Source organism: Pristis pectinata, chromosome 5, assembly GCF_009764475.1.
Source record: "Pristis pectinata isolate sPriPec2 chromosome 5, sPriPec2.1.pri, whole genome shotgun sequence".
NCBI classification, from domain to species: domain Eukaryota; kingdom Metazoa; phylum Chordata; class Chondrichthyes; order Rhinopristiformes; family Pristidae; genus Pristis; species Pristis pectinata.
Window position 1 is genome coordinate 69,854,770 of NC_067409.1, and position 25,526 is coordinate 69,880,295.

A 25,526-nucleotide genomic window follows, 5' to 3' on the forward strand; every position below is an offset into this window, starting at 1 on the left:
AACCAAAGGGGGAAATAGAGGTGGAGGCTTTCAGAGCGGGTATTTCAGAGCTTAGGGCCCAGGCAGCTGAAGGCATGGGTTGGAGAGGTGAACACTGGGGAGGACCATTGGTGGATTGTAGAGGTCTCAAAGGAATGGAGAGTAGAGAGAGAGCGAGGGGTGAGACCACATGGAGGGAGGTAAAATAATGAGAATCTTAAAATCAAGGCCTTGCTCATCCAGGTGTCAGGGTGCTGAGGTTGGTGAGCAGAGGAATCAGAGTGAGGGAGTGGTGGTGGGGGGTCAGTCTGAGTTTGGATGGGGGCAGCGGGGTTGTGGATGAGCTTCAGAGTGTGGAGACAAGACCAGCCCAGGGTGTGATGAGCCTGACTGGGAGATTCAGCAGCAGATGCACTGAGGCAGGGGTGATCTGTGGATGGGCAAGGTTGAAACGCTGGCTGCCGGGATGGGTGGAGTACAGAACCGGGTGAAGTGCTGCTTCTGCCAGGGCGGTTCGTGGGGAGAGGGACTGAGCTCGTCTCAGGGCTGGAGTAGGTGATGGGGTGAATGTAAAACCTCTCCCCTTCCCTCCCTGTCACCCCTCCAGTGTTCGATGTTGGACAGCCTGGCTGTTGAGAGAGGGTGGAGGGGTAGAGAGGTGCGGATGAGGTCACGATGTGTCTGCTGGGGCACTGCGCTGTGTCTCTGGATGAGGGTTAGGTGAGACGTGGGATTAAATCAGACGGTTACCTCATGAGTGTCAGCATGTAAATGGAGCGATGGAATGAGGATCTGTGTGTGATTTTTTTTAAATTTCCCCCTGCCCCTCCCCGTCCCCTGGTCCACTGGAGGTTTGTGTATGCGTGTGTCCCACCCCTGGTCCACTGGAGGTTTGTGTATGCGTGTGTCCCACCCCTGGTCCACTGGAGTGGTGTGTGTGTGTCCCACCCCTGGTCCACTGGAGGAGGGGTGTGTGTGTCCCACCCCTGGTCCACTGGAGTGGTGTGTGTGTGTCCCACAGCTGGTCCACTGGAGGAGGTGTGACCACCCTTGCCCTAGGTCCGTTGTTGGTTCAGTCACCTGGCCAACACCACCATCCAGTGGGGACAGGCTGCAAATACACCTGGAGTGGAAGCACCTTTCTAGTGGTCTCGCCCCATGCTGGCATCACTGCTGCTGGTGTGTTGGGTGGGGTCAGGCAGGCAGGGCACTTCACCTTTGACCCTCGGGCAAGGTGCGGGGGCAGCAGGTTCCACCTCCTGTTGCTGACCCTGGGCGAGACCCAGTGCAGGCAAGTGCTTCAACCATTTGAATTATCTGCTGGTGTTGTGCAGTGTCTTCAATTAAACTGAATAGGTTTTAGATGTCCTTGACTGTTGGAGAGGTTTAGCAGCTGGTGAGCCTGCAGGCACCTCCGGTGGGGAGGGGCTCAGCTCCTCTAGCCCTTGTGTCTGGGAGGGGCATGGGTGTTGGTGGGTTTGAGCTGGATAAGTACGTATGGGTGCTGTGTGTTCCAGTGAAGTGAGCCGTCTGCTGCTTATGCAGCTCTGTGGGTGTCCTGGGTGTATTGTGCTCAGTGTTACTCAAGCCCCTCATACTAATCCACCTCAGAATGGGGGACCATGATGAGGAAGGGGCAGACGGGCACAGGGCATACGTTCACCCCATAAAACTCCAGACATGCTCCCGTCCAGGAGCTGCGTGGCTTGGACTCTCGCACTTTCTCCTGTGCCATCCTGAAGATCAGCTGATCCCCCGTGATGTTGCCTGCCCAGCTCCCCCAGAACACTCATTCCAGACTTTCCCAGTGGATGTGGTGAGGGCAGACAGCAGAAGGAGGGTTGGAACAGTGAATCTGGCAGTTCAGAAGACACGGTGTGGCTGGGGGACTGAGGCTGGACCGGAGGTGTGGATGGAAGTGGTGATGGCATGGACAAGGCCAAGGTTCCGCACTGGAATTTAGAGACCAAAAAATAATGAGGTTTGAGAAACAAATGGAGAGAGAAGTCAAAAATTAAGAAAAACACTGAAAGGAAAGAATGGGTACTTTTCCATCTGAAACAAATGTTGGAATATGGAGCAACAAACAATCTGCTGGAGGAAGTCAACGGGTCGAACAGCATCTGTTGGTGGGGGGAGAAGGAATTGTCGATGTTTTGGGTCAATAAACTGCATCAATCCTGCCCAACCTGCTGAGGTCCTCCAGCAGATACTTTTCCATCATTCAATGTGCATCTCTTTTAAATGAATCGAAATCAAGAAACTGAAAGAAATGGGAAATTCTGACAATGTTACAAAAATTTAGTTAGAGTAGATGGAGAATTGAACTGATTGTGCAACCAAGTCTGTCAATTGACAATTGGGCTTTTAGTGGGGAGTATCACCTTAACTGGCAGCATTCTGACCTTTTGCTCTATCACATGGTTCTCCACTGAGTGTGGTCTTATGCTGAGCATTGAGAGCTCTGGACTTCCCATCCAGCATATGTGTACTTTTGGGGGAGTGTACAATTCCAGTTTCTGTACTTCACTCAGCTGGATGGAAATGTGCAGTGTTTCTCAAAATCCTTGGAAGTTTCTGCGGGGGTTTTGTGTGTGGTTCTCATTTGTGAATGGGTGAGTTTTTGCTGAGGTGCACTGTCACCCTTTTCACATTGGGCTTTGGACAGCCACAGACAACATTGGTTAGGCATTCCTGTTAATAAAATTGGGTAATGTCAGCAGAGTGTGTGGCACTGCGTTACTTTAGACATTCCATGAGTGGAGAAGCCAAGCTAGTTGGGACCTTGTATCTTCTGATTAGGTGCATTTGTGGATCTGTAGAGACATTCCTGAGCTGCCCTTATGTCCATACACGCTCGTGCCCTGTCAGGTAAATCTTTTATTGTAATAATTTAGACTTGATCTAATCTTCAAGCTTGTTGAGAAGTCATTGACCAAATTGTGCTTCTGCACTTTGGATCTGGGCTATTTTCCTCTCTGTCCTTGCTCTTCAGTTTGTCTAAAGCAGGTGGTTCACTTTCTGTTTCCCACATGGATAGATCATGTGCCCTTCTGCCCAGTCCCTCTGCATTGCCCTCCTGTTGCCCTCTGGTGGGGCGATTATTTTCCTGGCTGCAGCTCCTGGTCATGAAATGCCCTCCTGTTGTCTAGCTGCTTCTCTCACTCACCTGACCAAGTTAGGGTGTTCTATCCCCCACCTTCTCATTTCCCCCCAACTCTCTTTCTCCCACCACCCTCCCCACCCCCCCCCCCCCCCCAAACTGTGGATCCTTGCCAGTGGTGTCCCCACACTTCTCCGTGCTCAACAGCCTCATCACCATGTGCCCACCTGCCTGATGCATCCGCTGACAATACCACCTCACCTCGGGTTTGGCAAAACTGTCCCTCTCTCGGCTGTGATGAGATCCTGCAGAGAGTGGTAAACACTGCCCAGCCCATCACAGGCTCGTCATTCCATCCACTGAGCCCCTCCACTTCCTCCTTAGGAGAGATTAGTGAGGCTGCGATAGTTTCCTTTCGAACAAAGGAGGATGAGAGGTGTAGCTTGGGGCAATATCTCTTAGCAGAGAGGTCAGTAACAGAGACAAAGGAACTAAAAGAAGGATTAGAGAGAAGACAGATGATGGAAGGCAGACCCATTGCCTGAAAGGGGGAGAGGCAGATACCCTTACTGATGTAGGGGAGGACTCGAACACAGCTGCTCAAAGGAATACTGGGTTAGAACACAGAACATAGAACACTACAGCACAGTACAGGCCCTTCGGCCCACAATGTTGTGCCGACATTTTATCCTGCTCTAAGATCTATCTAACCCTTCCCTTCCACATAGCCCCCTATTTTTCGATCATTTGTGTGTCTATCTAAGAGTCTAAATGTCCCAAGTGTATCTGCCCCCACAACTTCTGCTGGCAGTGTGTTCCATGCACCCACCACTCTCTGTGTAAAAAAACTTACCCCTGACATCCCCCTTATACCTCCCTCCAATCACCTTAAAATTATGTCCCCTCGTGTTAGCCATTGTCACACTGGGAAAAAGTCTCTGACACTGGGATGACATTTTTGAAGGGAAATGTACTATGGAGATGTGGTCATTATTCAGGGATCTCATGCAGGATGTTAGGGATAAATTTGTCCCAGTGAGACAGAGAAGGAATGGCAGGGTGAAGGAACCATGGGTGACGAGAGGTGGAACAACTAGTTAGGAAGAAAAAGGCAGCATACATAAGGTGTAAGCAGCAAGGATCAGATAGGGCTCGTGAGGAATATAGAGTAGCAAGGAAGAACTTAAGAAGGGGCTGAGGAGAGCAAGAAGGGGACATGAAAAGGCATTGGCAAGTAGGGTTAAGGAGAATCCTAAGGCTTTTTTCTCGTATATGAAGAGCAGAAGGATGGCTAGAGTAAAGATAGCTCTGATTAAAGACAAAGGTGGGAAGATGTGCCTGGAAGTTGTGGAAGTGGGTGAGGTTCTCAATGAATACTTCAATATTCACCAAGGAGAGGGGTCTTGATGATGCTGAGGACAGTGTTGGTAAGGATAATGTTCTAGAGCATGTAGATATCAAGAGAGAGGATGTGTTGGAGCTGTTAGAAAATATTAGGACAGATAGGTCCCCAGGGCTTGATGGAATATTCCCCAGGCTGCTGCGTGAGGTGAGGGAGGAGATTGCTGAACCGTTGGTTAAGATCTTTGAGTCCTTATTGTCCATGGGAATGGTACCGGAGGATTGGAGGGTGGCAAATGTTGTCCACTTATTCAAAAAAGGTAGTAGGGATAGTCCAGGGAATTACAGACCAGTGAGCCTTACGTCTGTGGTGGGTAAGCTGATAGAAAGGGTTCTGAGAGAGAGGATCTATGAGCATTTAGAGAAACATAGACTAATTAGGCATGGCTTTGTGAAGGGAAGATCTTGCCTCACAAGCCTGATAGTGTTCTTTGAGGAGGTGACCAGGAAGATTGATGAGGGTAGTGCAGTAGATGTGGTCTACATGGATTTTAGTAAGGCATTTGACAAGGTTCCACATGGTAGGCTTCTTCAGAAGGTCAGAAGCCAAGGGATCAAGGGGTGTTTGGCCATGTGGATTCAGAATTGGCTTGACTGTAGAAAGCAGAGGGTTGTGGTGGAGGGAGTGCATTCGGATTGGAGGGCTGTGACAAGTGGTGTCCTACAAGGATCGGTTCTGGGACCTCTACTTTTTGTGATATTTATTAATGACTTGGATGAGGGGGTGGAAGGGTGGGTTAGCAAGTTTGCAGATGACACAAAGATCGGTGCTGTTGTGGATAGTGTGAAGGGCTGTCAAAGATTGCAGAGGGATATTGATAGGATGCAGAGCTGGGCTGACAAGTGGCAGATGGAGTTCAATCCGGAGAAGTGTGAGGTGGTACACTTTGGAAGGACTAACTCCAAGGCAGAGTACAAGGTTAATGTCAGGATTTTGGGCAGTGTGGAGGAGCAGAGGGATCAGGGGGTTCATATCCACAGATCACTGAAAGTTGCCTTACAGGTGGATAGGGTAGTTAAGAAAGCTTATGGGATGTTAGCATTCATAAGTTGTGGGATCGAGTTTAAGAGCCGCGAAGTAATGATGCTGCTTTACAAAAGTCTGGTTAGACCACACTTAGAGTACTGTGTCCAATTCTGGTCGCTTCATTATAGAAAGGATGTGGAGGCGTTGGAAAGGGTGCAGAGGAGATTTACCAGGATGCTGCCTGGATTAGAGAGTATGGATTATGAGGAGACACTAAGGGAGCTAGGGCTGTTCTCATTGGAGAGGAGGAGGATGAGAGGAGACTTGATAGAGGTATACAAAATATTAAGAGGAATAGATAGAGTGGACAGCCAGCGCCTCTTTCCCAGGGCACCAATGCTCAATACAAGAGGGCATGGCTTTAAAGTAATGGGTGGGAAGTTCAAGTGGGATGTCAGAGGGAGGTTTTTCACCCAGAGAGTGGTTGGTGCATAGAATGCGCTGCCTGGGGTGGTGGTGGAGGCTGATACGTTGGTCAAGTTCAATAGATTGTTAGATAAGCATATGGAGGAATTTAAAATAGGGGAATATGTGGGAGGAAGGGGTTAGATAGTCTTCGGTGTGGTTAGGTCGGCACAACATGGTGGGCCGAAGGGCCTGTATTGTGCTGTATTGTTATATGGTCCACTCGATCTATGCCTCTTATCATCTTGTACACCTCGATCAAGTCACCTTTCATCCTCCTTCTCTCCAAAGAGAAAAGCCCGAGCTCACTTAACCTATCCTCATTCGACATACTCTCCAATCCAGGCAACATCCTGAAGTGAAGCTGAATGAAGGACCTGTATAATTCCCAGCAGGGCTCTGTATTGCATTAGAACATAGCTTGATGGATCAGAAGTGCCTCTGCATCTACACTGGCTCGTCGTTTTCTTCAAAAGCTCGTGTATTCCTGTTGGGATCAGTGATTCTGGACCAAGGGGCAGAGGAGCTTAAAATTAGAGCTGTTATATTCAGGGTGAAACTGGGCAGCATTTCATCTTAACACAGGTCGGGAGCTGTGAAACTCCTGCTTTTCAAATTGTTGAGAGTTGGGGTCAATTGAAATTTTGCAGCGATGTTGGTTAAATTTGTGTTGGCTATCAATATTCAGGAATATTGAAATAAGTGAATGAAATTGAGATCAGCCAATGCCCAGGAGAAACTCTGGAGATTGAATGACTTTCCACTGAATCCAGTCCTGAGGCTGGAAATGAGGATTTCCAGCTTTCTTCTTCTTCAGCAGTGTTCTGTGACCTCCAATAGTCTCCATCCTTGGCCCTTAAAGATAGGGAGCAGGGAAATGTTTTATCAGCTGTGGTTAAGCAGCTTTCAGACTTATTTTCCAGTTTCACATCATGTATAATTGACTTGGGGTCAATTGGTGTCAAAGGAAAACACTCCACTGCTTGGAGTCGTACATTGCATGAAGGAAGATGGTTGTGGCTGTCAGAGGTAGTGAGGTCCCAGCCCCAGGACATCACTGCAGGAGTTCCTCAGGGCAGTGTCCTCAGCCCAACCACCTTCAGCTGCTTCATCAGTGACCTTTCATCATAAGGTTAGTAGTGGGGATGTTGCTGATGGTTACACAGTGTTCAAATCCAGCAAACAAAGTAGCCCATGTAAGACCTCGGCAGGATTCAGGCATGGGCTGAGAAGTGGCAAGTAATATCCATGCCACAGAAGTGCCGGGAAATTCATTTCCAAACATAGAGTCCAATCATCTAGCCTTAACATGCAATGACATAAACATTGCTTAGTTCCCCCACCATCACCATTCTGATCAGAAACTCAATGAACCATCTACGTAAATAGTGGCTACAGGAGCAGATCAGAGGCTGGTTATCCTGCAGTGAATCACCCACTCAAGGCATTTCCACATAACCAGTACAAGGCAGGAGTCTGAAATACACCCCATGTTCCTGGAACACCAGCAACTCTCAGGAAACTGTGCCAATCAGGACAAACCAGCTCGCTCGATTAGCAACTCATCTCCTAACACAAACATTCATTCCCCCCCACTGCCAGCACCCAGTGGCTGCAGTGTGTACCATCTCAAAATTCACTGTAGTAACTTGCCCAGGCTATTCCAACAGCTCCCCCCAAATCTGCAACCTCCACTGCCAAGAAGGACAAAGGCACCAGGTGCAGGGATCGCCACCACCTGTTGATTCTCCTCTAAGTCACACACCATTCGGACTTGGAAATTATTTCTGGGTCAAAAATCCTGGAACTACCTTCCCAATAGCACTCTGGGTGCACCTTCACCAGAAGGACTGCAGCAGTTCAAGAAGGTGGCTCATCACCACCACCTCAGGGATATTTGGGTATGGGGCAACAGCTGCAGACTATGCTAACAATGCCTAGATCCCCAACATTTTTTATTTTGGGGAAGAAAAGGAATCATCACGGTTATTTATAAACCATGAGTGCAAAGGTGGCTCATTATCTATGTAGTTTTGTTCTAATCACAATTGTGATTCACTTCTTTAAAGAAGGCACAGACTAAGGCAGCGAATGGAAGCTGGAGGGGCCAGTGTTATGGGATGGGTGGTAGAAGAAGGAAACATCAGATTTGTTTGGTAGTTGTTTTTATCCAGTCTCTGTTTAGTCAGGGAATTGATAAGCCACGTGACGACCACTGTTGGCATTGCTCGCTGCAGCTCTACTCTGCTTTGTTCTGTTCTTTCTGAGGCAGTATTTTGAAGCAACATCTCTTAAAATGTAATTTCAAGAGCAATGAGAAGAAAAAATAATGAGTGAGTAACCTTTGTTATCCAGTCCACCCATTAAATTTATCGGAACCCTAAGCAAAGGAGATCCTGAACTTTGCTTCAAGCTTTGGTTAAAAAATCTGCTGCGGAAGCAAATTTGACATCTGTTGAGAAAGATCTTGTTCTCTATTCACAATGCAGTTGCATCATCTTTTGAAGTCTGTTTGTTTTAAGTTTTTTTTCATTTTGTCCAGTAGTTTGCATTTAAAAAAGGAATTTGAAGGATGTGTGTTTTTTTTCCCCGTAACTGTGATTAAAGTAATTCTCCCTTTCCTTCCACATTGAATGTATGTTCGGTTCTGGCTCAGCTTGCTGTCTCTGGGATTGTGCCAGTGGTACAGACTGTTGGGTTATGTGAACGAGAAATTCTGATGGCAGTGCTCCTTTGACAATAGTTTTTCCACTTGGAGCTCTACGCACCACCAGAGCCAAAATTCCCAACTTGCCCTGTGAGATGGAGCAGGGCTGAACTGCCCTACTGTGAGGTAGAAACACATTTTGCATCTGGTTATGCAATGTTCTGAGGATTTATGATAGTACACCATGTTGTATAATGCATTAAGTGTTTGAACAGATCATTTTTACAGAGCTCTCTGAAATTAATCAAACAATGGAATGCTGTGGCCAATGTCCTAAATGAGACCAAGTCCTCTTCACCCATCAATACTGTGCTTACTGACCTACAGAGACTCTTGGTTAAATAATAACACTGTCTCTCTCTTTCTCTCTCATTACTGCTGGCCCATACATCCCTCCCTATCTCCATAGCACTCTCCAAGCCCCCATTCCCTCCAACTCCTACACTCCCTACAATGTCTAACCAACCTTTACACCCTTCCCCATTTCTGTAATCCCTTCCAGTTCCTACACCCTCCCTATCTTTGTCACTCCCCAGCTCCTTATGCCCCTCCCTATCTCTGACCCCCTCCAACCTCTACATCCCTCCCTATCTCTGTAACCCCCTGCAGCCTCTCCGAGATCTCGATCATCTCCTCCAATTTCTCCTTGCCACCTTCCCACATTCACTTGAACCCCCCCCCCCCCCCCCCCCCCAATTAACGGTTCTACCATCAGCTCTTGGAGCCTGGATTTCCTTTCCTAAATCTCTCCCCTTTCTACCTTGTCTTTCATCCTGTAAAATGTACTTTCTTGATCTATCTTCTGGTGAAATGCCCTTGTGCAGCTCTGTGTCAATGAGTTGTTGTGAAACTTCTCCTGAAGCAGCTTAGGGCTTTGTTGGTGGAAGAAGGCTTTACATCAGAATCAGATTTATATCACTGATTTGTATGACAAGAAATTTGTTGATTCTGGATCGCCGGTCTTGAACGCCGCAGATTAGTCCTCAGCAGACTGCGAATCTCCTGGTTCATTCAGGGTTTCTGGTTTGGAAAGTATCTCAACGGCACACACATTCTTAACGGCACACACTCGCCCACACAGGTCTTGATGAAGTCAGTGATGGCCGTGGCATATTCATTCAGATCTGAAGATGAATCCCTGAATATGGTCCAGTCCACTGATCCAAAGCAGTCCTGTAAACGCTCCTCAGCCTCCCTTGACAATACCTTCGCGGTCCTCACCACTGGTGTTGCGGTCTTCAGTCTCTGCCTATATGTCAGGAGTAGAAGTACAGCCAGATGATCGGAATTGCCAAAGTGTCGGTGTGGGATCTTGATGGTGGTGCAGCAGTGATCGAGTGTGTTGGCTCCTCTGGTTCTGCAGGTGACATGTTGGTGGTAGTTTGTCAGAGACTTCTTCAAGCTGGCCTGGCTGAAGACCCCTGCGATGATTGGGAAGGCTTCAGGGTGTGCTGTCTCATGACTGTTGATCACGGTGCTCAGCTCCTCCAGTGCCAGCTTGACGTCTGCCAGGGCTGGAATGTAAAAAGCTGGGACAATGCTCCCAATGCTCAACATGGTGAGGAGGAATGATGGTGAGATATGGTTCAACAGTAATGGAGGCAGCAGTTGAACATGAAGGGTTAAATTATGTATCATGCCAACAGTGGCTGTTTAGAAGCGAATTGGCAATGGTCATGAAAGAGTTCCTTGTTAGCAAAGCAGAGAATGGTGTTGGGAGTCCTGAACACTGTGCCTTTTACAGGGCTACTAGCAGCATATAGCAATGTTGTGTGTCCCCAGCAATGAATAGGCACAGGGGAATCCACGGACTTTAGCCTGGCCGCTGATGTGACTTGGGCCCGTGTAGATCCAGCTGACGAAATCACCCCAAAGGCAGGGCCCCTAAAGTCAAAACGAAAATAAAATTGCCGTGTGATATTGTTGCATAGTTTAAAAAGTGCCTGAGAGCATATTTTTGTTTAAAAAAGGCCATTAATCCCACAAATGCAGTTGCACAACATTTAGTTTTTTTTGGGGACTAATCCAGTTTAAATCTGACCTTGGAAAGTTTTCCAAATGTTTGGCTGCAACTCAACTTAGCAACGACCTCGTGGGTCTTTTAAGAGAAGCAATGAACTCAGGTGATTGGAATGCCCGTGTTTAACTGACAAATCATTTACCTCCTAAAAGAGGCAAGGAAGTACCATTGCAGGTTTAAAAACTGTGGCGTGGATTTATGGTTTTGCATAATTGGCATTAACTAGATTAAATGTGTTTATTGTGTCAATTTATGTATTGGCAGCTGTTCCATGCATTTTCTCTGACCTGACGGAATTTGACTATTCAAAAATATGTGACTTTCCTTTTGTTTAATAAGTTTGTGTCCTGCTTTGGAGTCTTTTGGTGAACTTGACATGGAAAAGTTGAGAGGAAATACAGTGGCATGCAAAAGTTTGGGCACCCCTGGTTAAAATTTCTGTTACTGTGAATAGCTAAGCGAGTAAAAGATGACCTGATTTCCAAAAGGCATAAAGTTAAAGATGATACATTTCTTTAATATTTTAAGCAAGATTACTTTTTTATTTCCATCTTTTACAGTTTCAAAATAACAAAAAAGGAAAAGGGCCCAAAGCAAAAGTTTGGGCACCCTGCATGGTCCCAAACACCCCCTTTGGCAAGTATCACAGCTTGTAAATACTTTCTGTAGCTAGCTAAGAGTCTTTCAATTCTTGTTTGGGGGAATTTCACCCATTCTTCCTTGCAAAAGGCTTCTAGTTATGTGAGAATCTTGGGCTATCTTGCATGCACTGCTCTTTTGAGGTCTATCCACAGATTTTCAATGATTTTTAGGTCAGGGGACTGTGAGGGCCATGGCACAGCTTGTGCCTCTTGAGGTAGTCCATTGTGGATTTTGAGGTGTGTTTAGGATCGTTATCCTGCTGTAGAAGCCATCCTCTTTTCATCTAAAGCTTTTTTACAGACGGTGTGATGTTTGCTTCCAGAATTTGCTGGTATTTAATTGAATTCAATCTTCCCTCTACCAGTGAAATGTTCCCCATGCCACTGGCTGCAACACAAGCCCAAAGCACCCCCGTGCTTAACAGTTGGAGAGGTGTTCTTTTCATGAAATTCTGCACCCTTTTTTCTCCAACCTTGCCTGCATCCTCACCACAAAATTCAGTGTCAGAAGTTTGCAAAGGAACATCTAAACAAGCCTGATGCATTTTGGAAACAAGTCCTGTGGACTGATGAAGTTAAAATAGAACTTTGCCAAAGGGGGTGTTACTATGCAGGGTGTCCAAACTTTTGCTTCGGGCCCTTTTCCTTTTTTGTTATTTTGAAACTGTAAAAGATGGAAATAAAAAAAGTAATCTTGCTTAAAAATATTAAAGGAATGTGTTATCTTTAACTTTATGCCTTTTGGAAATCAGGTCATCTTTTACTCACTTAGCTATTCACAGTAACAGAAATTTTAACCGGGGGTGCCCAAACTTTTGCATGCCACTGTATTTCTACAGAGATGTTTTGGAAGTACTTCTGCAAGTTTCGTTTATGAAGTTGGTAGTTGAAGTGTCTGAGAGCTAGCTAAAGTGAATGCAGTTGGCAATTATTTCTCATAATAAATACACTCAACCGTGATTTCTGAAATCAAACTAATTCCACAAGAGACTGCAGATGCTGGAATCTGGAGCAACAAACAAGATGCTGGAGGAACTCAGCGGGTCAGGCAGCATCTGTGGAGAGAAATGGACAACCTGTAGCCGCACGCAACGCGCTACTAAAAGGAACACACGGAGGCAGAGAGTGCTGAACTCAAAAACCCTTTACTGATTCAAGATCACGCGCTTATACCTCCCATCCCATGGGCCCTTGCAACTCGCGGGGCGGACGTGACGTCCGACTGTCCCCGGACGGTCTGCCCCGAGTGGGTAGTTCCAAAAGTGCTACTGTGTGTCTGCCCGCAGCTCCCGATGGCGGTTTGAGTCCCGCTTGTGCAGATCGCCACCGCCCCCCCCCCCCCCCCGAAGTGTCCATCAGAGGAGTGGAGTCCCCAGTCTGTGTGGCTTGCCTGGGTGGCTGGCCTTGCCGGCGCGGCGCGCGTACCCTCACTGGTTGCTCAATGTCCAAGTGCGCCGGTTTGAGGTGGTCCACTGTGAAAGTCTCTTCCCGGCCACCCACCTCCACGACACATGTGGATCCGTTGGGCCAGATCACCTTGAAGGGTCCCTCGTACGGCCGCTGTAGAGGTGACCTGTGCATGCCCCTGCGAATAAAAACATACTCAGAGGTCTTTAGGGGTGAAGGATGGTGTGGGACCATGCCTGGAGGTCGGGACCAGTGCCACGGTCCCTACCTTGTCTCGCAGCCTCGTTAGCACTGCTGCTGGAGTTTTTTCTGAAACTTGGGCCTCTGGTACGAACTCGCCCGGGACCGTCAAGGGGGTGCCGTAGACCAATTCCGCCGAGGCGGTGCCCAGGTCCTCGTTGGGGGCTGTGTGGATGCCCAGTAGGACCCAGGGAAGCTCATCTCTCCAGTTGGGGCCCCGAGGTGCGCCATCAAGGCTGACTTGAGATGCCGGTGTAATCGCTCTACCAAACCGTTGGACTGGGGATGGTATGCTGTGGTGTGAGGCAGCTGGGTGCCCAGGAGCTGCGCCAGTGCTGTCCACAAACCAGACGTGAACTGCGCCCCTCTGTCGGAAGTGATGTCTGTTGGGAGGCTGAAGCTGGCGATCCAGTTTGCAATGAGCGTCCTGGCGCAGGACCCAGTGATGTGTCTGCCAGTGGTACGGCTTCCAGCCATCTGGTGAACCTGTCTACCATGGTAAAGATATACCTGGCGCCCTGGGAGACTGGCAGGGGGCCAACAATGTCCACGTGGATGTGTTGGAACCTCCTATGCGTCGGCTGGAACTGCTGGAGGGGAGCCTTCACGTGCCGCTGGACTTTGGCGGTCTAGCAGTGTACGCAGGTCCTGGCCCAGTGTCCAACCTGTGCGCAAACTGTGCCAGACGAATCTGTCTGCCGCCAGCTTGATGGACGCCCGGGTGGATGGGTGGGCCAGGTCGTGCAGCATGTTGAACACCCGGCGCCTCCATGCTGCTGGTACCACGGGTCGGGGTTTGCTGGTAGACACGTTGCACAGGAGTCGATCCGCTGCCAGGCCGATGGGGACGTCCTCCAACTGGAGCCCCGAAACGGCGGTGCGGTAAGCCGGGTTCTTGGTGTCCGACCATTGTGCTTCCACCAGTGCTGCGTAGTCTAGTCCTGAGGACGATGTGCCCGCTGAGTGGAGGCCGGGGCGAGACAGTGTGTCGGTGACGACGTTGTTCTTCCCTGCGACGTGATGGACATCCGTGGTGAATTCTGAAATAAAGGACAGGTACCTCTGCTGCCGAGCCGACCATGGGTCTGATACCTTGGCCAGTGCGAAGGTGAGGGGCTTGTGGTCCGTATACACGGTGAACTCCCTTCCCTTGAGGAAGTACCGGAAATGCCGGACAGCCAGGTAGAGCGCTAGCAACTCTCTGTCGAAAGCGCTGTACTTCACCTCTGGTGGCCATAGGTGCCGGCTGAAGAAAGCGAGTGGTCGCCACTGGCCCTTGACAAGCTGCTCCAGGACTCCGCCGACTGCCGTGTCGGAAGCGTCGACTGTGAGTGCTGTGGGTACATCGACTCTCGGGTGCACTAGGAGGGCCGCCTTTGCCAGCACCTCCTCGGCTTGCTTGAACGCCTCCATGGACTCCGCGTCCCATGCCACCTCTTTGGCCTTACCGGCCGTCAGGCTGAACAAGGGTCTCATGATGCGTGCCGGCGCTGGCACAAACTGATGATAAAAGTTGACCATCCCTACGAACTCCTGCAGGCCCTTGACCATGCTGGGGTTGGGGAACTGGCGGATGGCCTGGACCTTGTCCGGTAGGGGAACTGTGCCATGTCTGTTGACTCTGTGGCCCAAGAAGTTGATCTCCGTCAGCCCGAACTGGTACTTCGCCGGATTGATTACCACTCCGTGGTCGCTCAGGTGTTGGCAGAGCTGGCACAAATGTGCCACGTGCTCTTGGTGTGAACTGCTGGCCACCAGGATATTGTCCAAGTAGATGTAAACGAAGTCCAGGCTGCGTCCCACCAAGTCCATGAGCCTTTGGAAAGTTTGGGCTGCATTCTTGAGACTGAAAGGCATTCTCATGAATTTGAACAAGCCGAATGGGGTGATGAGGGCTGTCTTGGGCATGTTGTTGGGGTGCACTGGGATCTGATGGTATCCCCTGACCAGGTCGATTTCCGAGAAGATGGTCACTCCGTGCAGGTTCGCTGTGAAGTCCTGGATGTGGAGTACTGGGTATCTGTCGGCGGTTGTGGCATCGTTGAGCCTCCTGTAGTCTCTGCAGGGCCTCCATCCTCCTTGCGGACTTGGGCACCATGTGCAGCGGGGATGCCCACGGGCTGTCTGAGCGGCGTATGATTTCCATCTCTTCCATCTTACGGAACTCCTCCTTGGCGAGGTGGAGCTTGTCGGGTGGGAGCCTGCGAGCTTGGGCGTGCAGCGGCAGTCCTTGCGTGGGGATGTGGTGCTGCACACCGTGCTTGGGGTTGGCCGTGGAGAACTGCGGGGTGACTACGGAGGGGAATTCCGCCAACACCCTGGTGAATTCGTTACCCGAGAGGGTCACGGAATCCAGGTGGAGGGCTGGTAGCTTGGCTTCTCTGAGGTGGAAAGTCTGGAACGTCTCGGCATGGACCAAATGCCGGCCTTTTAGGTCGACCAGGAGGCAGTTGGCTTGTAGAAAATCTGCCCCTAGTAGTGGCTGTGACACCGCTGCTAACGTGAAAGTCCAAGTGAAATGGCTGGACCTAAAACGCAGTGAGATAGTTTGTGGGCCGTACATCCGAATACTGGTGCCATTTGCAGCGGTGAGTTTGGGGCCTGGGACCGTGTTATGAGTGTCCATGTTCGAGGGGGGAAGTATGCTGACTTCAGCCCTGGTGTCTGCCAGGAAGTGCTGCCCGGAGTGTCGGTCCCAGAGGTACAGGAGGCTGTCTCGGTGGCCAGCCGTCGTAGCCATTAGTGACGGCTGGCCCTGGCGTTCCCCGGAAAAGCACATGGTAGATGGCAGAGGTGTGCACCCGAACCCTATCTTTGGTGATAGAAACACCATTGTTCTGAACTTTCGTCTTTTTCCCCTGTGGGTCTCGACGGCTTCAGTTGCGGGGCCTGGGCTTTGGGGTGTGCACTCGTAGCTAGGCCAATGGGGGCTGCTCCACGTTGCTTACTCTGCCAAAGGATGTCTGCTTTAGCCGTGACCCTGCATGGGTTGCTGAAATCCTTACTCGCGAGGAGGAGGCGAATGTCCTCTGGCATTTGCTCGAGGAACAACTGTTCAAATAAAAGGCATGGCTTATGACCGTCCATAAGTGCCAGCATATCATTCATGAGCTCGGATGGTGTGTGGTCACCCGACCATCCATGTGTAGGAGCCGCACGGTCCATTCGCGGCGGGAGAGTCCAAAGGTATGGATCAGGAGTGCCTTAAGCTTAGTGTACCTGTCCTCTGTTGGTGGCTGGCGTAGGTCATCAATGATCTGGCCTGCCGTGTCCTGGTTGAGCGTGCTGACCAGGTAGTAGTACCGCGTGGCATCGGCTGTAATGTCTCTGATATTGAACTGGGCCTCAGCCTGCTCGAACCAAACGTGGGGCTGAATGGTCCAGAAAGTCAGGAGCTTCAGAGAGAGCGCGCTGTGCGAGTTGCTCGAACTCATGGCTGGTCGCTGAGTCGCCGGCTCCAGATGCCATCTGGAACGTTGGGGTCACCAATGTAGCCGCATGCAATGCGCTACTAAAGGAACACACGGAGGCAGAGAATGCTGAACTCAAAAACCCTTTTCTTTTTCAATCTTTTTATTAGTTTTCAAATTAATACAGATTGATATATAGCATCAATATTTATACATGTAATACAAGGAGATCAGGATAACAATCATAGCATAGATAATCATAAAGAACAATAAAATATAAAAAAGAATCTGTAGCTCCAACGATCTCTTAGTAAATGAATATAATATAAAAGAAAGGAAAGAAAAAGATTTATTATATAAATTAAAAAAAAACCAAATCAATAAGAAAAATTGTAAACAATATTAACTAAACAAAAAAAAATTAAAAAAAAAACAAACAACAAGAAAAAAGAAAAAAAAACTGGGCTAAAATTTCTCAGTAGAAACAGAGCAATATTATGTCGTCAAGTCCGTTCCTCCAAGTTGGAAAGTTATTGAAAGGGGATCTATATCATGTGAAAATATTGAATAAATGGACTCCAAATATCTTCAAATTTAAGTGAAGGATCAACAGTACCACTCCTAATTTTTTCCAAGTTTAAACATGATATAGTTTGAGAAAAAACCCTTTACTGATTCAAAATCGCACGCTTAAATCTCCCATCCCATGGGCCTCTGTGACCCGCGGGGCAAACATGACGTCCGACTGTCCCCGGAGGGTCCGCCCCGAGTGGGTAGTTCCAAACGCGCTACTGCGTGTCTGCCCATGGCTCCCGATGGCAGTTTGAGCCCAACATGTGTACCCTTCATCTGGTACTCTTGCTTCAGATTCCAATGTGTGCTATTTGCAGCTTGTGGTATCAGCTCCCAGTGCTGTGCCTGCTGAAATAAGTTGAGCTGCTGTTGGGCACGTGGACAAGATCTCTAAACTGTCTTTGCGTTGGTCTTCCCTGAACATGCTTAACAGGACATCCCCTTAGTTTGCTCTTCTCCTGATAAAGTGCAGTGAATTTACACACTTTGCTTCAATCAGTGATACCTAGGGGCATTCTAATGCTTCACTCAGTCTGGCAAAAAGCCAAACAAGTACTCTTAGAGAAACAAAGGACTGCAGATGATGGAATCTAAATGAAAAACACTAAGATGTTGGAGGAACTCAGCAGGTTCAGACAACAGTCCCGAAGAAGGGTCCTGACCCGAAATGTTGACCGCCTGCTTTTCTCCATGGATGCTGCCTGGTCTGCTGAGTTCCTCCAGCATCATGGTGTTCTTCAAACAAGTATTTTTGTTCCTTTTTTGAAATGTTTTTTGGACATGTCACCAATTTGATCTCAAGCTTGATAGTGCAATCTGGTCTTTAAGGCATTGCCACCCTGAGCAGACGACCTCCATCTGGGGCATTTTGACATATAATGTGTTGCAGTTGCTGGAATCAATAATGCTGTTTTCATTTAATGCTCAGGAGGTCTTAGATGGAAGATGTTGAGATGTTGATCTGATGGCTCCAACTGCACTCTTGATATTCCGCACCTTCACCTTCATCACCAAGGTTGTTTGGTCCCCAGGATAAGGGACGCTCCATTTCAGACTGAGATGAAGAAAAATTTCTTTCTATCTAAGAATTCCAAAGTTTTGTATCTCCAAACAGCTACCTCAGGATCAAAGAGCCTTCAATGTACTCGATGACTAAACATCCTTTAGTCATCTGAAGAAAAGTGGTTGTTGGCAGATCACAGTTCAGACGGTACAAAGCTCACAGTTTACTGGCCAGCAGTGATTCCATCCCTCCTGTCTGCTTCTGATTCCGAGACTACCCACAGCAGGCATCTCAAACCACTGGAGAGATACCACCAACACTTTATACAAAATCCACATTCAAGGAAGTAGCAGTGTTCCTTTCCCACTCCTACTAGTCCACCCTGGGTGTATCCCCTTTTGTGCACCTAGAGCCATACAGCAGACCCTTCGTTCCAACTGGTCCATACTGACCAAGATTCCCATCTGAGATAGTCCGAATTGCCTGCATATGGCCTATATCCCTCAAAACCTTACTATCCATGTACCTGCCCAAGTACCTTTTAAATGTTGTTAATATACTTGCCTCAGCCACTTCCTCTGGCATCTCATTCCATATACAGACCACCTTCTGGGTAAAAAGAAAAGAGTTTCCCCTCAGGGTCCTATTAAATCTCCACCCTCTCACCTTAAACCTATGCCCTGTAGTTCTTGATTTTCCCCAACTTTTGTGCACATTGACTCTGTCTATGCCTCTCGAGTCCTGGCAATGTCCTTGTAAATCTCCTCTGCACTCCTTCCAGCTTAATGGCATCTCTCCTTTTCAGCACCCCTTCCCAAACTATGCACCAGTTGTAGGTATCTCCTGCCCCACCTTTGGCAGTCTATGGTTCCCAAATTAATCACCTCAGAAACCATAGAATTGGTGTGGACGCAAGTCATCCTCAATCCCACTGGAGTGTCCGAGAAGATGATGATTTTCAGGGCAAAGGCCTATAGGTTTTTTGTCATGAAGGGAGTCTGGGGATACATGCATCGTGGGAATGGAATAGGGCCACGTTGTCATTCAGCCCTTTATACCTGCTCCACCATCCAATAATGGCCAACTGATAAGAGTAAAAGAACACAGGGATTAAGTCATTCGGGCCCTTGTGCCTGCTGCATTACTCAGTTCGATCATGGCTGATTCTGCACCCTAACTCCATTCATGCCTGATCTGCCTATCCCCTTATTACCTTATTGTCAATGTCTGTCTTGACTACACTCAGTTCCACAGCCCCACTGGGCTGAGGATTCCAAAGATTCACCAATCTCTGGTGAAGGAATTTCTTCTCATCTGTCCTGAATAATCACCCCCTGTTTGACATTGTGATCCTTGGTTCTAGACACCCAGCCAGGGGGAAAGATCGTCCCTGCATGTGACCTGTCAAGTCTAAGAATTTTGATCACCTTTTCATTCTTCTAAACTCTGGAGAGTACAGCCCTATTCTGCTTTAATCTCTCCGTATCTCTATTCTTGTAATTAAATCCCCTTGCAACAAAGGACACCTCACTGTTTGCCCCCCTAGCTGCTTGCTGAACCTGTATGTTGGTTTTCAGTAATTTTAATCTCTTTTAATCTCTCATTATTGAAAAAGTAACTTTCCTATTTTCTCTTACGAAGTGGACAACCTCGCATTCTTCCACCTTGTACGTCACCTACAAGTCCTCATCCATTCCCTTTTCCTCTTTGTGCCTTTGAAGCTTCTCTCTGCATCTTTCTCACAGCTCAGCTGGCTTTGCATCAACAGTGTTTGCTGTTTGTTACCCAACCCTCAGTCCATGCCTTTGTACTCTAACTTTGTTTATTTACACCATGTGGTATTGAAGGCCTCTGAAAGTCCCAGTACCCCACATCAATTGGCTCAAAATTCCAACAGATTTATGGAATGTGATTTCCCTTTCATAGAGTCATACAGCACAGAAACTTGCCCTGTGGGCTACTGAATCTGTGCCAACCATCAAGCACTGATCTACACCAATCCTACACTCATCCCATTTTGTTTTTAACCATACACCGACACACTGGGGGCAAGTTACAGCGGCTAATTAACCTACCAACCCACACACCTTTGGAATGTGGGAGGAAACCAGAGCACCTGGGGGAAACCCACACGGTCACAGGGAGAACATGCAAACTCCACACAGCACCCAAGGCCAAGATTGAACCCAGGTCACTGGAGCTGTGAGGCAATAACTTAGCTTTCTGTTCCATTGATCCCCTCATAAATCTATGTTGACTCTGCCCAATCACGTACTATTTTCCAAGTGCCTGTTTCTGGTTCCTTTTGAGTAATTTCCTACTGTTGCTGTCAGATCAATTGGTCTATGGTTCTGTTTGTTTGCACCTTGCATTTCTAGTACAGTTACATTTGCTGCCTTTCAATTGGTGGGAAGGGTTCTGGAACCTGATATTTTGGAAGATGGCATTCAATTTCTCAACATCAACATTACCCAATCTCACCATTATAAAAACCCCGTGCTTTGCTTTTGTGCGCCAAAGTTCACACCTTCACATTTCCCACATTATGTTCTATCGCCCATGTTTTTTCCCAGTCCCTCAGCTTGTCCACATCCCTTTGAAGCCTTTTTACTGCTTCTGGACTCTCAATCCCACCTTGTTTATCATTGGTACACCCAGAAATATGAAGTCTGGCCCTCTCAGCCACATCGTTGATACAGATTGTGAATATCTGGGCCCCAAGCATTGATCCCTGTGGTGCCCCACTAGTCACAGCCTGACAGCCTAAGAAAGACCTGTCTGTTCCATCTCTTTCCTTTCTATCCAATAACCAGTTCTCAATCCATGCTGATATATTATCCCAGTTCCACGTGCTATAACCTTGTTGATTAATCTCCCTTGTGAGACCTTATTGAAAGCCTTTCAAACATCCAAATGCATGATGTCAAAGTCGAGTTTATTGTCATATGCAAAAGTACGTGTATGAACAGGTACAATGAAGAACTTGCAGCAGTATCACAGGTATATAGCATCAGATCAGCAGCATTCACAAGATAAGCATAAATTAAACATAAATTACAGACAATTTTTACAAGAAAGAACAACAAAACAAAGTCCATTGTGGTGCAGAGTGATCCAAGTGGTCTTAGTGTTGCTATACTGAGGTAGTGATTAGGGTTGTGCTGGTTGGTTCAAGAACTGGATGGTTGAAGGGAAGTAACTGTTCTTGAACCTGGTGGTGTGGGACTTCAGGCTTCTGTACCTCCTACCCGATGGTAGCTGTGAGAAGATAGCATAGCCCGGATGGTGGGGATCTTTGATGATAGGTATTGCCTTCTTGAGGCAGCGCCTCATGTAGATACTACCGATGGTGGGGAGGGATGAGCCCGTGATTGGGCCGAGTCCACTACTCTCTGTAGTTTCTTGCATTCCTGTGCATTTGAATTGCCGTACCAGACCATGATGCAATCCGTCAGGATACTTTCACAGTACATCTGTAGAACTTTGTTGGAGTGTTCGGTGACACACCAAACCTCCATAACCTTCGAAGAAAGTAATGTGCCTTCCTATGTGCTGGGCCCAGGACAGGTCAAAGATCCATGTTGACTGTGCTTGATCTTGCAATTCTTCTTGTGATATGTTATTGCATCCTTCACTGTAGACTCCAGCACCTTCCCCATCATGAATGTTAGGCTGACAGGTGGGTATTTCCCTGTTTTCTCTCCCTCCTTTTTGAAATTAGAGGGTGGCAAATGTAACCCTTTGATCTGCAAGAAAAATTCCAGAATTTGTTGTATTTTTGAACCTGAAAACCTGTGTTCACTGTCACTGTAACCACCTCTTTCAAAACCCTGGGATGTAGAGCATTGGGTCCTTGGCATTTATTGGCTTTTGGTCTCACCAGCTTCTCTTATTCTGTATTATTGAAGCTGCTCTTGTGGTAAAACCACAAAAGCAGCTGCTAACAGATGTGATTTGTAGGGCGTCCTTTGATGCCCAGTTCCCCTGTTTTTTCATGGGTCACGTGAAGTATATTTCAACTGTATTTAGATACTGTATATTTACGTATGTTCCCATCTGTAATTTACACTCTGTAAAATATTAATTAAATGTTTCTTTTTTTTTTCCTCCCTGATTTGTTTGCTGTGGGAATTCTTCAATGTATTTGGCTGTTTAGGCAGCTTGAGGACCCCAGTGACTGGTGCCTGACATTAACTACCTCAGGAGAGAGGTGGTGGGACCACAGAGCAGCTTCCTTCGAAGTCAACAGCAAACACTGGGGCTTCACTGCTGGCAGCTGGGGAAATGCCAAAGCAGACTCGGGCAGAGTGGGCTGCTGCTAACCCTAACCCGAGGTTAGTTCTGAAGTCTCCTGGAATAACACTATCCTTTTGCTTTCTCCGTCAGATGTGTGCAACAGTACTGACCTTCCGGAAGTTGAAATCATCAGTCTCCTGGAAGAACAGCTGCCTCATTACAAGCTAAGAGCTGACACAATTTACGGTTATGATTATGACGACTGGCTTCATACTCCCCTCATATCTCCAGATGTTAATATTGACCTCACCAATGAACAAATAGAAGAAACACTAAAATACATGCGTAAGTCTGAGATAGTTGATGGTATTTACCTTTTGGCTGGGTAAGATCTGGGAATGATTTAAATGAAGTTGCAGAACTGTGGAGCCTATTAATTCTTGGGAACCAGACGGAAAGTTGGCAGGGGAGTGCTGAACATGTAAATCAAATATCAATGCAGTTTTGTATATGTTGTTCATCAGATATTCATCAATGCAGTTTTGTATATGTTGTTCATCAGATATTCTGTCTCTGAAGTTGACCTCAGTAGGGCTTGATAAACTGCATATTATAAGACAGCAAATATCAAGATGGGAGTGGAAGCTAACCATTTATTTTCCTGAAAAGTATCATTAATAATTTCACTCCACCCTTGGGTAAAATCTTGAAGATTCTAATGCAGTAATGCATTTACAAAATGGATCTTCTATTTTTCACAAATGGGAGGAGGCAGTTTAGTTTGTCAATCCAATATCCTTTCACCCCCCCCCCACCCCACTTGTGTAACTGTAGCCCATTCTGTCTCATGCCCATCAACTTCCCCATTCTCCAACACTGGGGGCAATTTATAGTGGCCAGTTAACCCATCAACTTGCACGTCTTTGGGATGTGGGAAGAAACGAGAGCACTGATGGCAAACTGGATTGAACCCAGGTGCTGTGAGACTATACCAGCCCTCCAATAAATTATAACATTTTTCTTTTCCTTTTCTAGAAAATAGCGAAAATGTCAGGTTTTGCTTATTTGAAAATGCTGCTGTTTTCTACAAATTGTGAGCATTAGATGCTAATATAGAAAACATTAGTGATATTACCAATGGTTCAACTTGTTTAAAATTTCCTTTCACTGGTCAGTTCTTTTAAAAAAAAGTGTAGTGATTTTTAGAGCTGCTGATATTAGTTTCCTTTGGAGTAAACAGTATATCCTTTGGGTCTGGCAGTTCTTTACATGAAGTGATTGAACCCACCTGCAGTGAATAAAGGCTTGGTTGACAGGCCAGGGGTTATATTTCCCTGCAGTGGATGCCTCTGGTTCCAGCTGCAAACATGCCCTCTCGACAATGGGGGGCAGCATTGCCTTGATCATCAACATTTTGAACCATTCAGCTGTTCATTTTCTCCTTTCTATTTAATTTTGCATTAACTAAGTTCTTGAAGAAAAATCTTGCTTGGGAACAGAGATGAGGTGCAACTAGCTGCAACATTTTTCATGCAGCTTGTGTCATGGTATTGAGCTTTGAATCCATTTAATCATTGCTTACCAATGTTTAATATGAAGGCTGTTGAATGAAGAGTGTCATTGATTTGTGGCTTGGTAGTTTTCTGTGTTAGTGGGCTTATCTGGGAATGTTTCTGGGGATCTGACCCTGAGACATTGAAGACTGCAGACTCTGTGTGTGGGACAGCCCCTGATGATGTGTGTGCATGTACCAATTCAAGTCGTTGTCCGAACGCCTCTGCGATGTCAGGTTAGTTTTTCCTGCTCTGCAACCACTCTGCTCCAAGATTTAATTTCACATACATTTCTGCTGATCAGAATGCGTTTAGTGTTTTGTGCTGAAGCTTGATGTTTAAATATTGAAGAAAGCTTGAAAGTCTGGGTCAGCTTTTGTGGAGAGCTGGTTTTGGACGTGGCACTGGTGTGGAACAGGAAACTGAAAGGTCGCAAGAGTATCGGTAGAAATGCAAAAGTAAGAAAGTAAACATAGTGATACATTAGATAGTGTGACTGCTGCTCAGCTCCAGGGACCCAGGTTCAATCCTGACCTCAGGTGCTGTCTATTTGGAACCAAATGGCCTCCTTTTGTGTCATTAAGGAAATGTGTGTGTAAAAAAAAAGAATCGAGTGACCACTTCAAAGACAGAGAAACCACAAAAAAACAAAACATTGTTCTTGCTGGAAATCTGAATTATAAAGGGAAGCCGGAAATGCTCAAGGGGCCAGGCAGCAGCTGTGGAGAGAGAGAAACAGTGGTTAACATTTCCTACACTTAAGCTCCCTTTGATTCTGATGAAACAAACTCTCCACAGGCAGAAGATGCACAATTAAAGGCTTCTAAACTACTTAAAGGGGAAGTAAACTTGTAGTTGGGGGCTGGAGATGCACAGGCTGGTCACTCCATGTTGTGGACTCTGGACTCTGGAATGGAGGTTGACACTGGCAGGATTCCAACAGATTTACAATAACTGCTGATCATGTGCTGTAGTTGCTGTCAGTAGTCATGGAATAAATTACTTATTAGATTAATTGTAAAGGGGATGCTTTACATTGGAAATAATGCTTGTTTTCATCTGGTTCATTGGACACTTGTAGGTGTCGTCATTTGGTTATACAACAGAATGCCTTGACTGACCTGCAGCCTGCTCTGAATATCCCATGTGCATCATTCACACTGGGTACTTTGTGGGCTGAAGGGTCTGTTTCAGTGCTGTACAACTATCACTTTCTCAACCTGTTTTGCTCATGTTAATTTGCACATCCTGGCACACAGCACCCTGTTACATTTCAGGGTGTGAAAGGCAGCTGTTCTGAATGCAGCAACAGAGTCACTAGGGGAATATGACAATGCTGCCCTCTGTTCTTGAGATAGCTGGTGTAAATGGCCATTGCCTATTCATTCATTCTGTGGCTGGACTCAGTGCTTTGCAAAACCACTAAATTCAGACCTGTTACTTGGCAGTGACTGCATGTGTAGCTCAGAAATTTGCCCATGCTGTAAACAGGAGAGACTCAGCAACAGTGTAAAATTAATCTGCTTGGACTTGAGGAAGGATTCACTGAAAACTGCCAGCTGTGATATTTCACTTAAGTTCTGCTCTGCACTCTGCTCGTGTCCTAACAGGGATGCTGTTAATGCTTGGAAACCTTTAATTGTTGTCAATATCTAAACGATTGTTCACGGTTTCAATCCATGATCTGTCCATGAGTGAGCCAATAAGTTCGGTGTTCTTCTGAAGTGTATCTCATCCTACGTTTTTTTTACCAAAAATATCCCCTCTTGCTACTGAAAGTAAAAATGTTTAATCTCAGATGTCTTCCTCCTTTGAATCCAC

At 47.1% G+C, this 25,526-nt stretch overlaps 1 protein-coding gene across 1 annotated transcript in view; it reads left to right on the forward strand.

Moving 5' to 3' along the window:
* trak1a (trafficking protein, kinesin binding 1a) overlaps positions 1 to 25,526 on the forward strand; it is a 216,031-nt gene that overhangs the window by 84,398 nt on the left and 106,107 nt on the right. Inside the window, exon 3 of the mRNA XM_052015442.1 lies at positions 22,303 to 22,497. Coding sequence (XP_051871402.1) covers positions 22,494 to 22,497 — 4 coding nt within the window. The 5' untranslated portion in view covers positions 22,303 to 22,493. The remainder of the gene's footprint in view (positions 1 to 22,302; positions 22,498 to 25,526) is intronic.